The sequence below is a fragment of the Gymnodraco acuticeps genome, unplaced genomic scaffold (assembly GCF_902827175.1).
Source record: "Gymnodraco acuticeps unplaced genomic scaffold, fGymAcu1.1, whole genome shotgun sequence".
In the NCBI taxonomy this organism is placed as follows: Eukaryota; Metazoa; Chordata; class Actinopteri; order Perciformes; family Bathydraconidae; genus Gymnodraco; species Gymnodraco acuticeps.
Genome location: NW_022991932.1, coordinates 92,048 through 110,821, shown reverse-complemented (window position 1 = coordinate 110,821; position 18,774 = coordinate 92,048). Strand labels below are relative to the sequence as shown.

Here is an 18,774-nt window from a genome sequence, read left to right as displayed (position 1 = left end):
TTGTGCCCAGATGGAAGGCTGACAGGCAGGTAGGCCATCCAGTTACTTTAGCCGGGCCGGCTCAGATGATTGGTCGTGCTTTTTACAGCGCCACGGCTTCCACAGATGACATTTCTTTATGGATTCTTTGTCAAAGCACTTCAGATATTCATTGCTATCGAGATGTTAAGAGCATTCCATGGAATATAACAAGTGTATCTCGAGCTGGTTTCTCAAGCTTACCTACCCCACCTTTAAGTGGTCTTTATCTTGACCTTTGAGCTGTTTAAGCTTATGTGCTGAATATAAATATGTTTAATCTGACCCGGAGGCAGATTTTATAACAAATAAGTTAACACATTAATGATAAACTTAGATTTGAGATGCAAAACAATTAAAGCCCTGAAAACATGTTGGATGTGGACCTTGGATGAGTATTGAAAAAACCACCATGAAGTCTTCTCTTGGTTTTTTTCAGTGTATCATTTAATGTACTCTCACAAGTTGGTAAACAGGTACAACTTTGTCGCTCACGGTACTAAATCACACATCCATTGATAGTATAAATAGCCAACCTAATAATAATAGTACACATTTTCAAATACATAAAATCATCAAGTATCCAAGTCTTAAGTTACGGACATCAAATAAAAAGGCATACAAAATATCGCAGACGTTGGAAGTCCAGTTCGAAGCAAAAAAGAAAACCAAAAAAGAAAATTAAAAAAGAATGAAAATCACATTTTGGACATGGCAGTTAATTAGTAAACAGAAGGTTTGATAGAGAACAGAAAAGCTCTAGACTTTCAATTGACAAATATTGCAACAGTTAAGCATTTCATATTAAAAAATAGTTACTGAAAGGGCATAAGTGAGTGTAAGACTTCCTGTACAAGACAAAGGCAACAATTTCTTTTTTTTTGTGTTCCGAGTAGAAAAATGAAACACCTTTTCCAATGCCAGCGGCGGGAAGACTCCACCTCCTTTGCCTTTGCTCCACTTCGATTGTAAGGCATTTATGGATGAAACCATCTGATTTGAAGGAAGGCATACCTCTAACTAGTCAGTCTTTAACCCTTTTAAATTTAAACGGGGTACATCATTTGGTCAATTTTATTAACTTGAGCACATTCGATGTAAACGCACTGGCCAAATCAAAAATCTTTGGGCTGTGTTTGCAGAAAAAATAAACTATTAATCCAACATCGTACAATGATACACGACTCAGCGCTGCCCCTCATAATTCACTTTTTTTTTTCGGGCACATGAGGAGAAAAACATCCCGGTTCACACAACTCCTTTTCACTTTTTATTGACACTTTATGGAAGGGGGGGACAGTTAAATTACCACGCATGGTTTTTTCCCAAGAATAATACTTCAACACAATGACTTAAAAAAATAATAACAAGCCTGCCAGGATATAAGCTAGCGAGGTGGAATTAAAGAGTGGGGGGGGGGGGGGGGGGGGGGGGGGGGGGGGGGGGTTGGCTCTACTGGATGCAGCAGTTATTGCGATGGCCGTTTGAATCTTTGAAGCGCAGGCGCATCTTTGGACGATATTTCTCCAGGTAGAACAGCTGCTTGCTGTTGAACGCTCCCCGACGCTTCCTGGAGGAAAAGACGGAAGATTAGTTTATATTATTTGTGTCTTCAAAAGGTCCCCTATTATACTGTTTTTCATCAATAGGTCTCAGATATATACAGAGCATGTCTCTGATTGGCTGAAACACCAAACAGATCATTGCAGCATTACCCATAATCCCCTCTGTTTCAGCCCTGTTTCCAAAGTGCTGATTCTCTGTCTGTTACTTTAGATGAAAACAAGGAGCCCCTCCCCACGCCCCTCTGAGAGACATTTGGTTACAAAGAACTCAATGGTGCTCTAGGAGGAGATTCAGGTGATAAGGGGGGGGGGGGGGGTAACTTGGTTGCTGATTGGCTAATGGTTACACAAGACAACACATCGTTATGACATCATAAAGTGGCCAAAATCTGATCAGCTCATTTTCAGCCAGGTTTTTATAGAAATGGATCAAAAAGAGAGAGAATCTTTGTTCCTGAAACTTTCAGAGTCTCTTTCCACAGAGGGGACACATGTTGATGTAGAAGAGACATGAAGAAGAGGGGACACATGTTGATGTAGAAGAGACATGAAGAAGAGGGGACACATGTTGATGTAGAAGAGACATGAAGAAGAGGGGACACATGTTGATGTAGAAGAGACATGAAGAAGAGGGAACACATGTTGATGTAGAAGAGACATGAAGAAGACGGGACACATGTTGATGTAGAAGAGACATGAAGAAGAGGGGACACATGTTGATGTAGAAGAGGGGACACATGTTGATGTAGAAGAGGGGACACATGTTGATGTAGAAGAGGGGACACGTGTTGATGTAGAAGAGACATGGAGAAGAGGGGACACATGTTGATGTAGAAGAGACATGAAGAAGAGGGGACACATGTTGATGTAGAAGAGACACGAAGAAGAGGGGACACATGTTGATGTAGAAGAGACATGGAGAAGAGGGGACACATGTTGATGTAGAAAAGACATGAAGAAGAGGGGACACATGTTGATGTAGAAGAGACATGAAGAAGAGGGGACACATGTTGATGTAGAAGAGACATGAAGAAGACGGGACACATGTTGATGTAGAAGAGACATGAAGAAGAGGGACACATGTTGATGTAGAGAGACATTAAGAAGACGGGACACATGTTGATGTAGAAGAGACATGAAGAGAGGGGACACATGTTGATGTAGAAGAGACATGAAGAAGAGGGGACACATGTTGATGTAGAAGAGACATGAGAGAGGGACACGTTAGAAGAGGGGACATACGTGTTGATGTAGAAGAGACATGAAGAAGAGGGGACACATGTGATGTAGAAGAGGGGACACGTGTTGATGTAGAAGAGACATGAAGAAGAGGGGACACATGTTGATGTAGAAGAGGGGACACGTGTTGATGTAGAAGAGGGGACACATGTTGATGTAGAAGAGGGGACACATGTTGATGTAGAAGAGGGGACACGTGTTGATGTAGAAGAGACATGGAGAAGAGGGGACACATGTTGATGTAGAAGAGGGGACACGTGTTGATGTAGAAGAGACATGAAGAAGAGGGGACACATGTTGATGTAGAAGAGGGGACACGTGTTGATGTAGAAGAGGGGACACATGTTGATGTAGAAGAGGGGACACATGTTGATGTAGAAGAGGGGACACATGTTGATGTAGAAGAGGGACACGTGTTGATGTAGAAGAGACATGGAGAAGAGGGGACACATGTTGATGTAGAAGAGACATGAAGAAGAGGGGACACATGTTGATGTAGAAGAGACATGAAGAAGAGGGGACACATGTTGATGTAGAAGAGACATGAAGAAGAGGGGACACATGTTGATGTAGAAGAGACATGAAGAAGAGGGGACACATGTTGATGTAGAAGAGACATGAAGAAGAGGGGACACATGTTGATGTAGAAGAGACATGGAGAAGAGGGGACACATGTTGATGTAGAAAAGACATGAAGAAGAGGGGACACATGTTGATGTAGAAGAGACATGAAGATAGAAGAGACAGGAAGAAGAGGGGACACATGTTGATGTAGAAGGACATGAAGAAGAGGGGACACATGTTGATGTAGAAGAGACATGAAGAAGAGGGGACACATGTTGATGTAGAGGAGACATGAAGAAGAGGGGACACATGTTGATGTAGAGGAGACATGAAGAAGAGGGGGACACATGTTGATGTAGAAGAGAGACATGGAGAAGAGGGGACACATGTTGATGTAGAAAAGACATGAAGAAGAGGGGGACACCATGTTGATGTAGAAAGAGACCATGAAGAAGAGGGGACACATGTTGATGTAGAAGAGACATGAAGAAGAGGGGAACCATGTTGATGTAGAAGAGACATGAGAAGAGGGGACACATGTTGATGTAGAAGAGACAGGAAGAAGAGGGGACACATGTTGATGTAGAAGATACATGAAGAAGAGGGGACACATGTTGATGTAGAAGAGACATGAAGAGAGGGGACACATGTTGATGTAGAAGATCATGAAGAAGAGGGGACACGTGTTGATGTAGAAGAGACATGAAGAAGAGGGGACACGTGTTGATGTAGAAGAGACATGAAGAAGAGGGGACACATGTTGATGTAGAAGAGACATGGAGAAGAGGATGTTGCAAAATAGGTCCCCCCTTTTATTTGACCAGGATAGGTCTCAAGAGAGTCCTGGCCCAAGGTAGGAAACAGCACCGTGAGAGACAACTTAAAACAGTCTCAAACAAAACCCAATCAGTCATAACAAGATCAGACAAAGTGTGTACTGACATGTGTTTCTATGTTGCTTAGTTCACTTGTTTATGTGAAATCTTTGTATATATGTAAGTCACATGTAAAACCTTTTAAGACCCTTTCCATACATTTTAAGACCTCATCGCCACTTTGAGTTTTAACCGGTTACCTTGGCGACACACTTTACCTCACATTGACTATACACAGTATTGATTGTCCTTCCTCCTTATCTTCCAACCATTTGGACGCAGACTTGCATTTCCCCATAACGATGTTGCTTAGCAACCGGCGTAAATGGACCTTCACGCTATCAAGCAGTGAGCGTGCGATGTCCTGTTCAGGGGCCTCATTTATAAAGCGATATACGCTCAAAAAATGGCGTACGCCAGTTTCTACGCAATGTTTGCGATTTATAAAATACTAACTTGATGGGAAAACGTGCGGTCCTCCATGCAAACTCTAACCCATGCGTACGCACTAAGCACAACAACGGGAGAGACGAGAAACTGCGACACCGTTGGCAGAAGGAAGAATGGAGAGAAATATGTGGAAATAATACCATAAATAAAATGTTACCTCTCATTTATCATTTATGAAGAATTCATTTTCAAACATTGATTAAAGCCAATCTTAAAATGATTAAACAAACGCCTGTTTGCGACTCCTCAGTGCACACAAAAACATAACTTGGAGAAATAAATAAATACGTATATGTTATTTAAAACCACCTCGAATATGTTGTGTTAATGTTATGAAATGTTTTCTCATAAATGATGCGGTAAGCAGGAGGACAGAATTACGTCTAAACTGACACCGTGTTGCATTTCTATAGGTTTTATATACTATCACGTTTAATCGTGTTTTATGCCGTTTGCTAAGACTTGATAATACTCTCGTAAAACACAGGAGGTATGGAAACTAAGAACACCATGTGGTAAATTGTACAGCTAATATAACACAACACATTAGTTGTATTTCCTTTAACTGGTGGATATAGGGTTGCTGCGGGGGGGGGGGGGGGGGGGGGGGGGGGGGGGGGTGAGATGCACAGGCTGCAGTGGAGAAGCTGCGCACAGCTGATCGACAGCTGGGACACAAACCACCAAATACAAAAACATAATTCAGATCCAGTCGTCATGACTCCACACCGGGGGATTCCCCGATCACTTCTTACAGTCTCTCATCAAGGGGGGGTCTCCTGTCCCCGGTACAAACACACTGCCTGAGGAAGGCTATGTGTATTGTTTTTGTCATTAACCTTTTTCGGGCCACTTATTTATTTATTTTGGTGACGATCCGACCTCCATGCTGCTACTCTGGTTCAAACTGCATCCACCAAACAATATGTTTTATCTCGACCTCCCCAAAATAACCCACATCTGACACGGTGTGAGATGTCTTTTTTAGCTGTTCTGTCGTCATTTCCTGCGATCTTCTTCATGCAGTCAGTCAGAATGAATGAATGGGCGTTTCTTTGACTATATATAGGCAAATATGGGCGTTACGTGAAGCCCGCAAAAGCTGCACCGCATTTCGAGTCGGTTGTGATTTATAAAGGGAAACCGGCGTAGGAAGTGCTGTACGCACTTTCCTCGCCGGTACGCAATGTTTGGTGAATCGGGAAGTGGCGGAAAATGTATGGACCTATTTTTCGGATTTCTACTACGTAAGCAACCTTCCCACGTGAATCCTACGCACGGCGTTATACATGAGGCCCCAGATGACGTCAAGTCCAACGGGATGCCATAAATAAACTACACAGAATCACACTACACACCTACGCAATGATTACATTCAGGCAGACTGTAGAATACAACCTCTTTGGACAATTCATATACTTATTGAAAACAAGCTACAAAATGTAATACCTTGGAAAATGCCGTTTAATACTTTTTAATAGCCTTACTTTTCGCTAAATTGATTTATCAACTTTTAATACTTTTTAAGACCCCGCGGACCCCCTGTGATTTTAATGCTTTATCAATTTCTTATCAAGAAATACATTTAATATACATTGTGATAACATATATAAACACCTAAATGTCAGCATTTATCCACCTAACATTCTTGTGACTTCCTATGAAAATCCTAATATCACTTCAAAGCAAACATGTGCGACCTATAAATATTCCAGCTCTGACGCATCACATACTTTAAGAGCATGAACCCACTCGTCGTGAATCACTCCTCTCACTTTCTGATGTTCCTGTAATGACTCATCTCTCCCTGCTTCATGAAACCCTCAGTTTCTCTCAGAGATAAATCCCTCAGACAAGCAGGAAATATCAAACTCAGTGGTCAACTGAAACACAGTTTGGGGTCTCCAGTTCAACGTCTGTCCACCAGAGAGCGCTGAGGGTGTCTTTCTTGACATTTCAAAGCTTTTTGCACTTCTGGTTAGAAGAATTGTATTATTTACTGGGGTGCACATCACTTTCTTAGTGAGTTACTCAAATGAGTACCAGGAGACAATGTTTGGTACTCAGGCCTGCCCCTCTGTTTTGCGGGGGGGGGGCGCCAGTGGAGCACGCGTGTGGAACTCGCACGGAAGTTAAATTCCGTTGTGCACACAGACGTTAACAGCAGCCCCGTCTGTGCGTACGGCAGTCGCTGTCGTCCAGTGATCGCAGCGCCTTCTGGAAATGCTTCACAAGTCCGCCGGTACGCAATTGCGCTTAGAGACAAGTGACGGTACGCATTTCAGATGTTTGCCGCGCATGCGTACCAGTTATGTGCACCCCTGGTTATTTAGGAGGCTGTGGGTCACTGGTTCAATCCCCACTGCAGTCAGCATATCGTTGTGTCCTTGAGCAAGGCACTTCACCCCAAACTTCTTCTGTGGGGATTGCCCATGGTATTGAGTGTATGTAAGCTTTGGGTAAAACAAGTGACATGTCTTCTCAAAATGCATTATTAAGTATATTACTAACTAAAGTTGGATTTTATTTAATCTAAAAACAGCACATTTTCAAATTTTTTAGAAGCTTCCTTGACTTTTTATTTGATAAATAATGTGACCATTGATCTGTTGTGGATACATTCTGTCTCAATCACCTACATAATCATAGTTTGGAGGTGATTGAGAGGAAACGTTGTGTACGGCTCAGTATCCATCCTGGTCACAATAACCAATACAACTAAATGTGAGGACATTTCACGAATTGAAAAAACTATATATATTTGGGAAATGACTATGGTTTGATTTCAGGCAAGGACCTGAATACTGCTAAATGCAGGTAACCCTAGACTACAATTAAATATATATACACAACAGGTCAAATAAGAGTCTTTGCAGGTATTACTCCAGCCCCTAAAGTCCAGTTTACTCAGGATTAGCTGAGAGTACTTTGCTGCGAGCATGTACCCAATTTTTGTAAATCAAAAGCTAAACGTGGAGTTCTGTGAAAATGTTTCCATGCGTGTCACTTACTGTCGAATGAACTGGACAGCATCTTCATATTTCATCCCACATTCAATGAGAGCGAGCGCCACCAGAACCGGAGCTCTGCAGGGGAAACACAACGATACATTTCACTGTGTTCAGTTCAATCATATCAAAAACACGTAAATCTGAGAACAAAAACTTACTTAGGGAAGTTTTAAGAAGTTCATATTTTCTCTCAACTATTTAAAGTTTGTATATAAAACACAGATAAGAGAAGTTTATGGAGTCGAGGTTCAGACGATCTGACTCTCAAATCAGTTTAAAGCAGACGTGAGGAAACGGAACGTGTTTGTCTAAAGGTTTGAAGAACAACATGAAAGAGAAGCCACTTCTGCTTCAGATTGCTTTTTGTTTCTATTTCTAACCTCAAGAGAGAGAACACAGTGACGCGTCCTAAAACCCGGAAGTAAGCTCCTTCCGGTTCCTTCGTCAAAAACCAATGCAATCTCTCCATAGGGTTCTGGAAATCAGGTCTGTGGTTGAAACACATTTAAGAGACGGGTCACGTTTTGTTCAGTCGGATAATCTCCACGTCTATCCTACTTTTATAATTATCTAATCATAAATCTAGTCACCAGAAGCTAAATGCTAACGTTATGCTATAAACGAACTACAGCAGGGTCGCTGCTTCAACGTCACGCCAACTTAAGATCCATATTCAAACATACAGATTCTAAATGGTACGAGTTGAAGCTTTTGTTTGAACAGTCTGCAGGAGACAGGGACTTGCTTTCAAGCAGAACAGAAACTAACTTAGAGGAGTGTTTACGTGTTCGGCGTAATGACGTACAACGACCTCCACGACTTCTGTAGTCCTATTCAGCCACTTGGTAACAACCATCGTTTTTCAGACACGTCAACTCTTCAGAAATCACCAGTGGGTGATTGACTGCTGATGGATTTAATGTCGTAGAACAAAACGTGATTCGTCTCTTCAATGTGTTTCAGCCACAGACCTTATTTCCAGATATTTTCCTAAATCCTATGGAGAGATCCCATTGGCTCTGAGACCAGGGAACAGGAAGTGGTGAAATGCTAACTTACTTCCGGGTTTTAGGACGCGTCACTGCGGCACTCTATAGATGAAACAAGATGAAAACATTTATCTGATTCTATGTAAACATGAAACTAAGACAGAATTGGTATTTGTGTGAAAGTGTTTGCTTCTTATATCTGTAGAAAGCTTTGAGTCGAATGCTGAAAACGTTTGTTCCATTAGTAGATCATGTCTATCTATCATCTACTCCAGTGGTTCTCAAATGGGGGTACGCGGACCCCTAGGGGTACGTTGGAGTACTGCAGGGGTACGTGATATTTATTTTATGTTAATGAAAAAAATAGAAAAAAAATATACCAATTTTAGGAAAAGTAAGGAAGTTTGAGCAGTGTGGGTTTTATATGAACAGAGTTTCACATATTTCAAAACGCGAAGTGTAATAACTGCAGTTTGCCTCCCTGTCAGAATGACAAAGATCCTCAGTGAAGCACTAGCCCATTTTTCACTACATTGTAAGTACAACTTATTAAAAAGATCAGTTCAATGTAGTGTTGCACGGTGTACCGATACTTGAAAGGTACCGCGATACCCTGCCGTTAAAAACGTTACGATTCCTCCGTTTCATTAGTATCGGTACTTTAAGAATGACGGGGAAAAGTACTCCGGTGAGAAAGCGCCGTTTTAATAAGAGCCGTGTGTGTTCAGCGCTCTGCTTCCACTCCCTGCACTGCAGCCGTGCCTGCAGTCCCTCCCCTCTCTCATACACACGCTAAGTCCCTCCCCTCTCTCATGCACACGCTAAGTCCCTCCCCTCTCTCATGCACACGCTAAGTCCCTCCCCTCTCTCATGCACACGCTAAGTCCCTCCCCTCTCTCATGCACACGCTAAGTCCCTCCCCTCTCTCGTGCACGCGCTAAGTGCCTCCCCTCTCTCGTGCACGCGCTAAGTCCCTCCCCTTTCTCATGCATGCGCTAAGTGCCTCCCCTCTCTCGTGCATGCGCTAAGTCCCTCCCCTCTCTCATGCACACGCTAAGTCCCTCCCCTCTAAAGCACGCGCTAAGTCCCTCCCCTCTCTCATGCACACGCTAAGTCCCTCCCCTCTCTCATGCACGCGCTAAGTGCCTCCCCTCTCTCGTGCACGCGCTAAGTCCCTCCCCTCTCTCATACACACGCTAAGTCCCTCCCCTCTCAAGCACGCGCTAAGTCCCTCCCCTCTCTCATGCACACGCTAAGTCCCTCCCCTCTCTCATGCACACGCTAAGTCCCTCCCCTCTCTCATGCACACGCTAAGTCCCTCCCCTCTCTCGTGCACGCGCTAGCTGCCAGAGCATGTGAGAAAACGAGAAGCATGGCTGCAAGTGGGAGTGCAACTGCCGCTGCGCCTCGGCTTGTTGACAAAAAAGACGCCAGAAGCGAAAAACTAAAAAGTTGTTTATAGATGATGCTTAATTATATTTAATACAAATTCTAGTCATTTATTTAATTTCTTGTTCTCATTGTTTAAAAGTTTGTGTTATGGTTCTGGTATGAAATAAAGCACAATAATTAAATTTAAGACCGTTTCCCTTTTTTTAAGAAAAGTATCGAAAAAGAATCGGAATCGCAATTCGTATCGAAACCAAAATGTTGGTATCGTGACAACACTAGTTCAATGCAGCCAATGTCGTCTTAGTGTTATTGCATGATGTTAAAATTGGTTTGCCATGAATTTAGTGATGGATTGTAAACATTTGAAATGTAGCATTTAAGTGTTTCTCAGTTACAAGGTTGTTGTTTTAATAAATCAGGCACTGATGGCGCAGCGCTGTGCTGTACCTCTTTATATAGGCATTTTGTCCTTAACAAATAGTTTTTGCGCTGATCAGGGGGGACTTGGCTGAATTTTATTTTCAAAGGGGGTACATTATTGAAAAAAGTTTGTGAACCACTGTTCTACTCTATAAATGCCACATCTGGTTTACGATGACATAAACCACGTGGTAGTTGTCTAGCGTACTCAAATACACCCTACTGTTTATTATTATTCACGTCCCACTATCCATTAGAGCTGCGAATGACTTATCGATTACCCGATTGACAGAGAAGTAATCAGAAACTATTTTGATAACCAACGAGTCTTTGAAATATCTGCTGGGGAATAAATGCTGTTGAGGTTCTGCTTTCTCTGTTTTGTATCATATTTTGGGGTTTTGGACAAAACAAGATATTTGAAAGACATTAACTTAACCTAGAAAATACTGAAAAACGTCTATCGCCGTTTCTCAGATATTTTACCGACCAAAGAATTAAAAATAAATAATCTGCAGATTAAAAAACAGCCCAACTATCAGATGTACAATAGATAATTTATGTTGATATTTTTGTTATGTAAAACAGCATTTATGTGTCACAGTACTTGTAGCCTGTTAAAAGACAAATAAATCTAATATAAAAAGCAGCACATTAGAGACAGAGTATTCTGATTGATAAACGACTTCAAAATCATCTAAGTTGTTGATAAATAACATATAAACCCAACTGTCTCTATACCACAGACTGTACGTGCAGCAGGAAGTGTCACAGTTGATCCGCCACATCCCCCTGACGGTAATCCGCTGTAAAATATGATCCTGCTTGATAAGACCTTAATACTTTAATCCAGGGGGGTCCAACTCAAGGCCCGGGGGCCAAAACCGGCCCGAGACCTCATTTTATGTGGCTCGCAAAGAGTATAACACGTTTATTATACGGTTGAATGCCATAAACTACATGTCCCACAATGCACCTCATTTTGTGACGTGCGCACTGAAGAGACTTGCAATTATTTGCCCTGGACTTCTGCTTTCAGACGTAGTTAATTATGAAGTTACCCTATCCGATAATAATCCAATGCAGAGGCAATAATGTAATATAAAACATTATTCTATATATGTATTTATATATAGTCTTAAAGTTTTGCACTGGCTTTCAATACTAGTTGAACATAACATTTTGATATTTGATAGAAGAGACATGAAGAAGAGGGGACACATGTTGATGTAGAAGAGACATGAAGAAGAGGGGACACATGTTGATGTAGAAGAGACATGAAGAAGAGGGGACACATGTTGATGTAGAAGAGACATGAAGAAGAGGGGACACATGTTGATGTAGAAGAGACATGAAGAAGAGGGGACACATGTTGATGTAGAAGAGACATGAAGAAGAGGGGACACATGTTGATGTAGAAGAGACATGAAGAAGAGGGGACACATGTTGATGTAGAAGAGACATGAAGAAGAGGGGACACATGTTGATGTAGAAGAGACATGAAGAAGAGGATTTTGCACAATAGGTGACCTTTAACCCTTTGCTCTCTCACCTCCCCAGGCCGGCCACGCAGTGCACGGCCACGCAGCAGCCCGCCTCCTCCCTGAACTTCAGCTTCAGAAGGTTCAGCCAATCGTCCACGATCTGGTTGGAGGGCGGGGCTCCGTCGTCAAACGGCCAATCCTGGAAGAGAACAGAGAGAGAAGAGAGAGAGGAGGAAATGATGTCATCTGCACCCAGATTCTTAGAAACCAAAACAAAAGGAGTGAGAGGCTGATCCAGCTGCAGGGGAACTCAGATGTTGTTGTGGGGGGAGGGGCGGTCTCTGTCAGGGTCTTCAGGAGACAGTTTGAGGGGTTTTTGAAGTGGTTACACGAGATGTTGTTGTTTAAATTAGGTTATTGATCAAATCAGCATGTGTACAATACGTTAGAGAAACAAAATGCTTGCTTTTTGAAGCATTAGACGAGACAGCGCTGTGTTGAGGACTGTTTTTAAGGCTAAAGAATGACATTACTTGATCACTCAGGGCTCGACAGTAACGGTTGCCAGGTTGCCATTGGCAACCATTCAGAAAAAATGTCAACCACTTCTTGGCCTTTGGTTGCTATCAGTGGCAACCAGTTTTTAACATAAAGAAATAAGGACAGCAAACAGCTAAAGGTGCACCCCAAAATAGATGTTAAATATGTGTTGTATTAAGAGTGATATTTAATTGTTGTTGTGACCAGTCGGAACCTGATACTTAAGTTGCACGTGCATCGGTGTGATTACGGAGCCAGAAAGCGATGCACGTTTACTCGTGTGCGCGGTGCATGTCACTACCCGATCCGTCCCCCTGCCCGATCGGTACTGCGCATGTGCGAGATGGTCCGCCATATTGGACAACTCCGGACGGCAACCCAGGAAGGACACTTGACACAGTGGCTTTTGGCAAAGCTGAAAAAGAAAACTCGAGACAGATGAGTTATTGTTATTACAACGTGACTTCACTATTATTTAACAACTCTTTTGATTGGGTTCTTTTATTTGGGGTTAAGTACATTGTCAGAATAAGTGAGAAATGGATTTAACTTCTGTTAGACAGCCATATGCCATACATGTTTGCATACATTCACAGTAAATATTTATTCAGTATGATAGCTGTGGAAAAAAATGGCAACCGTATTTTCTGTTGGCAACCAAAAGCTGATGCCTGGTTGCCAGCCTGGCAACCACTTTTAAAAGTTAGCGTTGAGCCCTTTCACTGTTTCTATAATAAAGTCATTTATAAGGCTGTTCTTGAAGAAAGAAATACTCTCCATGCTACGATTTAAACAGTATTAGGGTAGGTTCATGTTAAAGCGCCACTTTAAATATTGTGTTAATCGAAGATGGGCATTAGTTAAAAGATGACAAATGGAATAAAGAAATCAACCGAAGGGGTTAATTAGAGGCAGCAGCCCTAGTGATGTGACCGCAGAGCATGTGAGGCTTGCAGCTTCTGAAGTGTGAGAATCAGCTGCTTCCTTCTATTTTTACATCACTGTGGATTGAATACATTTGGGTTTAAAACTGTTCATGGAACAGAACGTACTCTCTGAATCTGTCAAGTCGGGCTTTTGGAAATCAGGCTGAGGATTTTCCTTTCTTCTTATGGACCAAACATGATTTTCTATCTGTATAGATAAACAAATAAGGATGACACCATACACGTAACCCACTTCTTGATATCTACGTCGCTTCTTATCTTTTAGCAGAGGAAGAGGGTTCTCATGAGGATAGAAAGCACTAAATATAATTAATAATATGTGCACTTAAGTCCTCTGTAATGCTTTATCTCTACTGTTTTCAAATAAAACCATTCACCAGTCCTTTCATGTTGTTTTTGAAGCATCGTTTTTGGCATGGCTTGTCTAAAGATGTATAAATCTGAGGATAACGTCACCATGTCTGCAACAGGAGGAAGCTGTGAGCTAAAAGATATGATTGCATTTAGCCTGTTGTGCATTTTATGGATTAGAAATATGAGGGAAATTGGGTGAAACACAAGGATAAAAGTGACTAGGCAGGATCAGCAAAGTACGCAGAGCTGTGAGAGAAAACTGGCAAAACCCACATTAAGTTTGGTTTAATATATTTACAGATTTACAGGTTTGGACTCACCAGAACTTGGATTCCCTCTTTCACCACCAGAGTGGAATCGTAGGTGGCCTCACACACTCTCACCACGGTGCTCACTCCATATTTCTTCAGCTCCTGGAAAAGTGCATCACAGGATTTATAAGAAAGCTTTCTCTAGTATATGTCACCTATTCTAATCACAATGGGATTTAAAGACTCAAATGTGTCCTAAATGACAGTTGATCTGCTAATGAACAAGCCCTGTAAGTTTTGTAATCTTAGATTTAAAAATATATTTCCAAACACATGTGGACACACTGTTCTAAGTTACTACAAAACAAATGTGTAATCTAATCTTGTGAATGCCTCTTGAATCTGGCTGAGCAAGTTTTAACTCTCAACCAATGACTGAGGCTCACCTCGATGAACTTGTTCAGGGTGACGTTGGTGGGATTGTGGGTAATGAGGAACCTCATGTTTTTGTAGGTGATCTCCACAGGGGCCGGTCTGTTCATTCGAGCCATTGTGACGTGAAACGTAAAACCAAATCTTCCACAGAGTAAAAACACTAATGTAAACACTTAGTTAAACTCGGAGGGAATGTCAAACAAAAAGGTCCAACGAGCTTTCCTAGAAACCCAGAAATCCTCCGGTCTTCTTCCGATGTTGGCAAATAAAAAGGCTTCGAGAGGCGAATTTAGAGAGTTGGCGGCCGAAAAAAAGGGCGTACAATCAGAACTCAAAACCTTCTCAATCGGAGTGAAACAAAAGAAAAGGAAGAAGAAAAAAAACAAGGCTGGTTCCACCTTGATTGGGGCCAGGCGGAGCCGACGAGGGCAGTGTGCAGCGGGTGGAGTTACCCCATCCAGGCCGGTTCTCTCTGGTTCTGGGAGGCGTCCCGGTCCTGCCAAGTTCCTGCCGGGTCCCTCCAGAGGCTCAAGTGCTTCGGATCGATGAAGGCGAGTTCGGCAGTTCACTCGTCTGCATAGGCAGCGTGCTGAGCCTGGCAGTAGTCCCCACTGCCCTTCAGAAACTCCATAAATGTGTGACCCAGAACACCACAGAACTGCTGCAGGACACAGGGGGACACGAGGAGCACGGACACGCTTTAGACACACAGTTATAGAAAGGATAGGAGGCTTCTGTGGAGGCCGGTGAAGCTCTGAAACTAAGGTTACACACATTTAAATCCAGTGACAGAAAAATGATGGCGAACAATTCATGGATAAAGTCAATATTCATGTTTAAAAATGATGTTTGCAGCCTCTCAAATATAGATGTATCTGTTTTCTCTTGTTTTCTATGACACGCTTTAGTTCTCCTGCATGGGAGGGAAAGTCCAAATTGTAATATCATTTTAATAAACTTAATTGCAAGTGAACTACAGTTTGCGGGTATTCCCCCTTCACATGCCGTCTCATATTAAAACTGAACATCTTTTGGTTTTGGACTCACAAAATAAGACATTTGAAGGTGACTTTGTAAAACTGGGATCTACTTTTTTGACATTTTCTGACGGACATTTTATTGTGCAAACAATTGATAAGATTAAACGATAATGAAGATGATTATAAATTCAAACCCTGACTGAAACTAAGAAGCAGCTACTGGGGCTGTACTTTGTCGACAAAATATATCTGCCGACTCATGATTTTCTGTAATTGACTTGCTCAACAAGAAATATTAAAGTGTCTCATTACAGCTTTAGAAATATATATATATCTGTTTGCTTTTCTCAAACAAACAGCTGAATAGTTTGGGGATTTTTCTAACCCTAATCCTTCAGACTTGTTTTTGACATTTCACAGAACAAACAAAGGATTAACTGCAAACAGATTATAATAATAACCACAAATAATCATTAAGCAGCAGCCTCACTTGAACAATAGCCGATTATTTCCAGAGCTGCAACTTAATATTTCACAACAAGCAGAGAAACCAAACACAACAGACTTCAACATCGACTCAATGACTTTAACGCTTCATCACACGGTTTTAAGAGTTTCCTGCTCAACTCACGCTATCGTGCACAGCATCAACAACATTACTAGAACTAAAATGTGTGTGTGGTATCGAACCATCTAATCACAACAGTTGGCAAAACGTTAAGCAAGTCGATATTCCCCATATAGCTGCACGATTAAGAAACAATAACGTATTGCGATTACTATTGCAGTTGCGAAATGATTCACATAATCATAATTATCAGTTTTATTGAACAATATATCAAATGATTGATGGTGAGATTTCTTAAAAGGACATGTACCCAATAAATATGTTTCGTTAAGTCTGTAGAATATATTTTGTAGGAAGGGATACTTCTGAAGCTTGACAATAACTTGTTGAAAATAGTATTGTATCACATATTCAGCCTTTAACAAATATTGTGCTTCTTGCTATTCAAGTATTGAACTTCTCCACATTGCAACTACGTTAAAATGTTGATATATGGTGCAGTTAAAACGGGTTGTTTTGTGACGGACCAACAACGAATGATGAGACGGATGAAGATGAAAAAGCGTGTTATATAAGGTGACACTGCAGCACCATGTAATATCTTATCTAATGGTGTACAATGAGAAGGATGTGTCATTTCTGACATCTAGGTCAGGTCTGAGAGCTGAGCCCACCACGAGGCCTTCAGCTGGGCTTTAACATGCACTTTATTACCATCACAAACTCACCGCCATTTACTAATGTATCTGCCCTTTACGCCACTAAGATGGATGTGATTACTTACTGTACATGTTTTTATCCAGCTTATGCTGCAAAAACACTAAGCTGTTCAAGTGTGCTTTGTTAATCCTTTATAAAAAACAAGCATTTGGTAGAAAATCATAACATAGAGAACAAAAGGAAGAGTATATATGGCTAAGAGGGAGATGTCATAAAAAGACCAAAAAGGTAAAAAAAAGCATTGAAGTAGTGATTTAAAGGGCTGACATGTTGTTGCATTAAGGCTGTAAAGTGTCCTTTGTGTGGGGATAGACTGACTGGGCGCCATCATTTAACGTTATGGGCCTATAGGCGCTGTCAGGAGCCGGGAGAAAGAGCTTTAAAATGAGGAAACACGACGCCTTGTTGCAGCAATACACAGGTGATAAGTGGGGGAATTCACACAGAAGATGTCATTTGTATTTTCGACTTATTTCACGGTGAAATGCGTTGATTTTAGCCGACAGAAACTTCCGAGTGACTATCCGGGACCAGGCAGTGCTGCGCATCCCACCATGGATAAAGAGAACTGGATACACCGTTCATTCCTATGGGAGCTTCCTAGTGGCGCATGAAGCAGTGTGGAGCGACTGTAGACTCAAAGTACCCGTATGTAGGCCCATGGAGCATGCGCAGTTGAGTTTTTCTTCTGCTCTTGTCTCAGTCAAATTAATGGAGAGAGAAGTTAACTCTACATTCAGCTTTTTTCACAACTTTTAGACCCTTGTGATTTAAATAAGAGATATACAACTGATCGTGCTGGGTAGTTTATTTACATTAAAACAAATATATACGCTGATTTACAGACGTCTCTTTCCCAATGTAAGTCAACAGCTACCTTGCACCTCTGTCATTTATATACTGTCCTATGTTTCTGCTCCTGTAGTATAAGTCTATATTGCTGATGCTGCAGTATTTTGCACTTGTATAGAACATTTGAATGTATCAAGAATATTGTATATTGTGTATGACTTCTGATATAAGTATTTTCTATTATAGATGTGCTTATTGTTCTTATTTTATATTTGTTATACTTATTTCCACCTGCCTGAACACACTGCTGCTTTGTGAATTGATCTATCTTTCAATGCAAGTCAATGGGAAAAGGTATTTTTGGGCCATAAGACGTCACGGGCGTTGTAGTACCACCGTTCGGCCACTACGTCATTTCAAAATCGGCTTCAACGCCCGGCGCACTTCCTGGCGGATTGATTCCTGACCATGACGAACATCACGGAAACCGTTAAATCCGCTTAAATAACAGTGCAAATACCCATTTACCTAGTTCATATGACAGTTAAGGAACACATTCAATGATAATAGTCAGAGTAACTAAGGTTTTTCACCGGGTTTTGAGCTAAATCAGGCCTTGACTTCACAGAAGAACGTGAAGGCCAGCTGGTAAAGATCACGTTCTGATTTAAAAACACAAACGGTCGGAATAACAACAAAATGGCAGGCACAAAACAAGCACGGTACTTACTGGGATATGCTTACTCATTGAAGATTGTAGCTTAATCATACAGCCGGTCCTCAGAAAAAGATAAAAAATAGAAACGGTTCTCCACCATACAGTCCGGTGCTGTTTCTCCGAGCGGAGTCGAAGTCTCCTGGTCCGACGGTACCGTCTGGATGGAGAGGGAACAGTACCACTTCCTGTCAGAACTTTCAAAATAACACGAGAAAAGTGTCCAGCAGATAGACTGTGTAATTAAGTAGGCTACACTTATTAAAACATATACTGTTACTGGTATTGTTTGTTGTCCACCTGGATGTGTATTTTTGTAAATTGTAAATGTATCTTAGAATTTGAATATGTTATGCATGACTCTTAATTAATATTTTGCTGTTTTTGGCTCTGTTTCTGTAACAATTTAAATTGTGAGAACAATAAAGGTATGCTGACTGTGATTACATGTACTCAAGAACAGCA

At 41.5% G+C, this 18,774-nt stretch overlaps 1 protein-coding gene across 3 annotated transcripts; it reads right to left on the bottom strand.

Moving 5' to 3' along the window:
- Window positions 1-443: 443 nt before the first annotated feature.
- On the bottom strand, window positions 444-18,513 carry ptp4a1 (protein tyrosine phosphatase 4A1). Of its 3 annotated transcripts, none has more exons than XM_034200252.1 (6): window positions 18,325-18,513; window positions 14,546-15,195; window positions 14,169-14,261; window positions 12,076-12,206; window positions 7,723-7,797; window positions 444-1,588 (listed from the first exon to the last, which is right to left on the bottom strand). In XM_034200252.1, exons 2-6 carry the CDS (start codon window positions 14,648-14,650, stop codon window positions 1,471-1,473), a joined length of 522 nt encoding a protein of 173 aa, XP_034056143.1. In that variant the 5' UTR covers window positions 14,651-15,195; window positions 18,325-18,513; the 3' UTR covers window positions 444-1,470. The 3 variants fall into 3 exon arrangements, 2 of the variants coding, with proteins under 2 accessions (XP_034056143.1, XP_034056144.1); XM_034200253.1 differs by having other exon boundaries at window positions 14,546-15,192; window positions 18,325-18,496; XR_004567451.1 differs by lacking the exon at window positions 444-1,588 and adding an exon at window positions 12,784-12,962 and having other exon boundaries at window positions 7,765-7,797.
- Window positions 18,514-18,774: the final 261 nt, after the last annotated feature.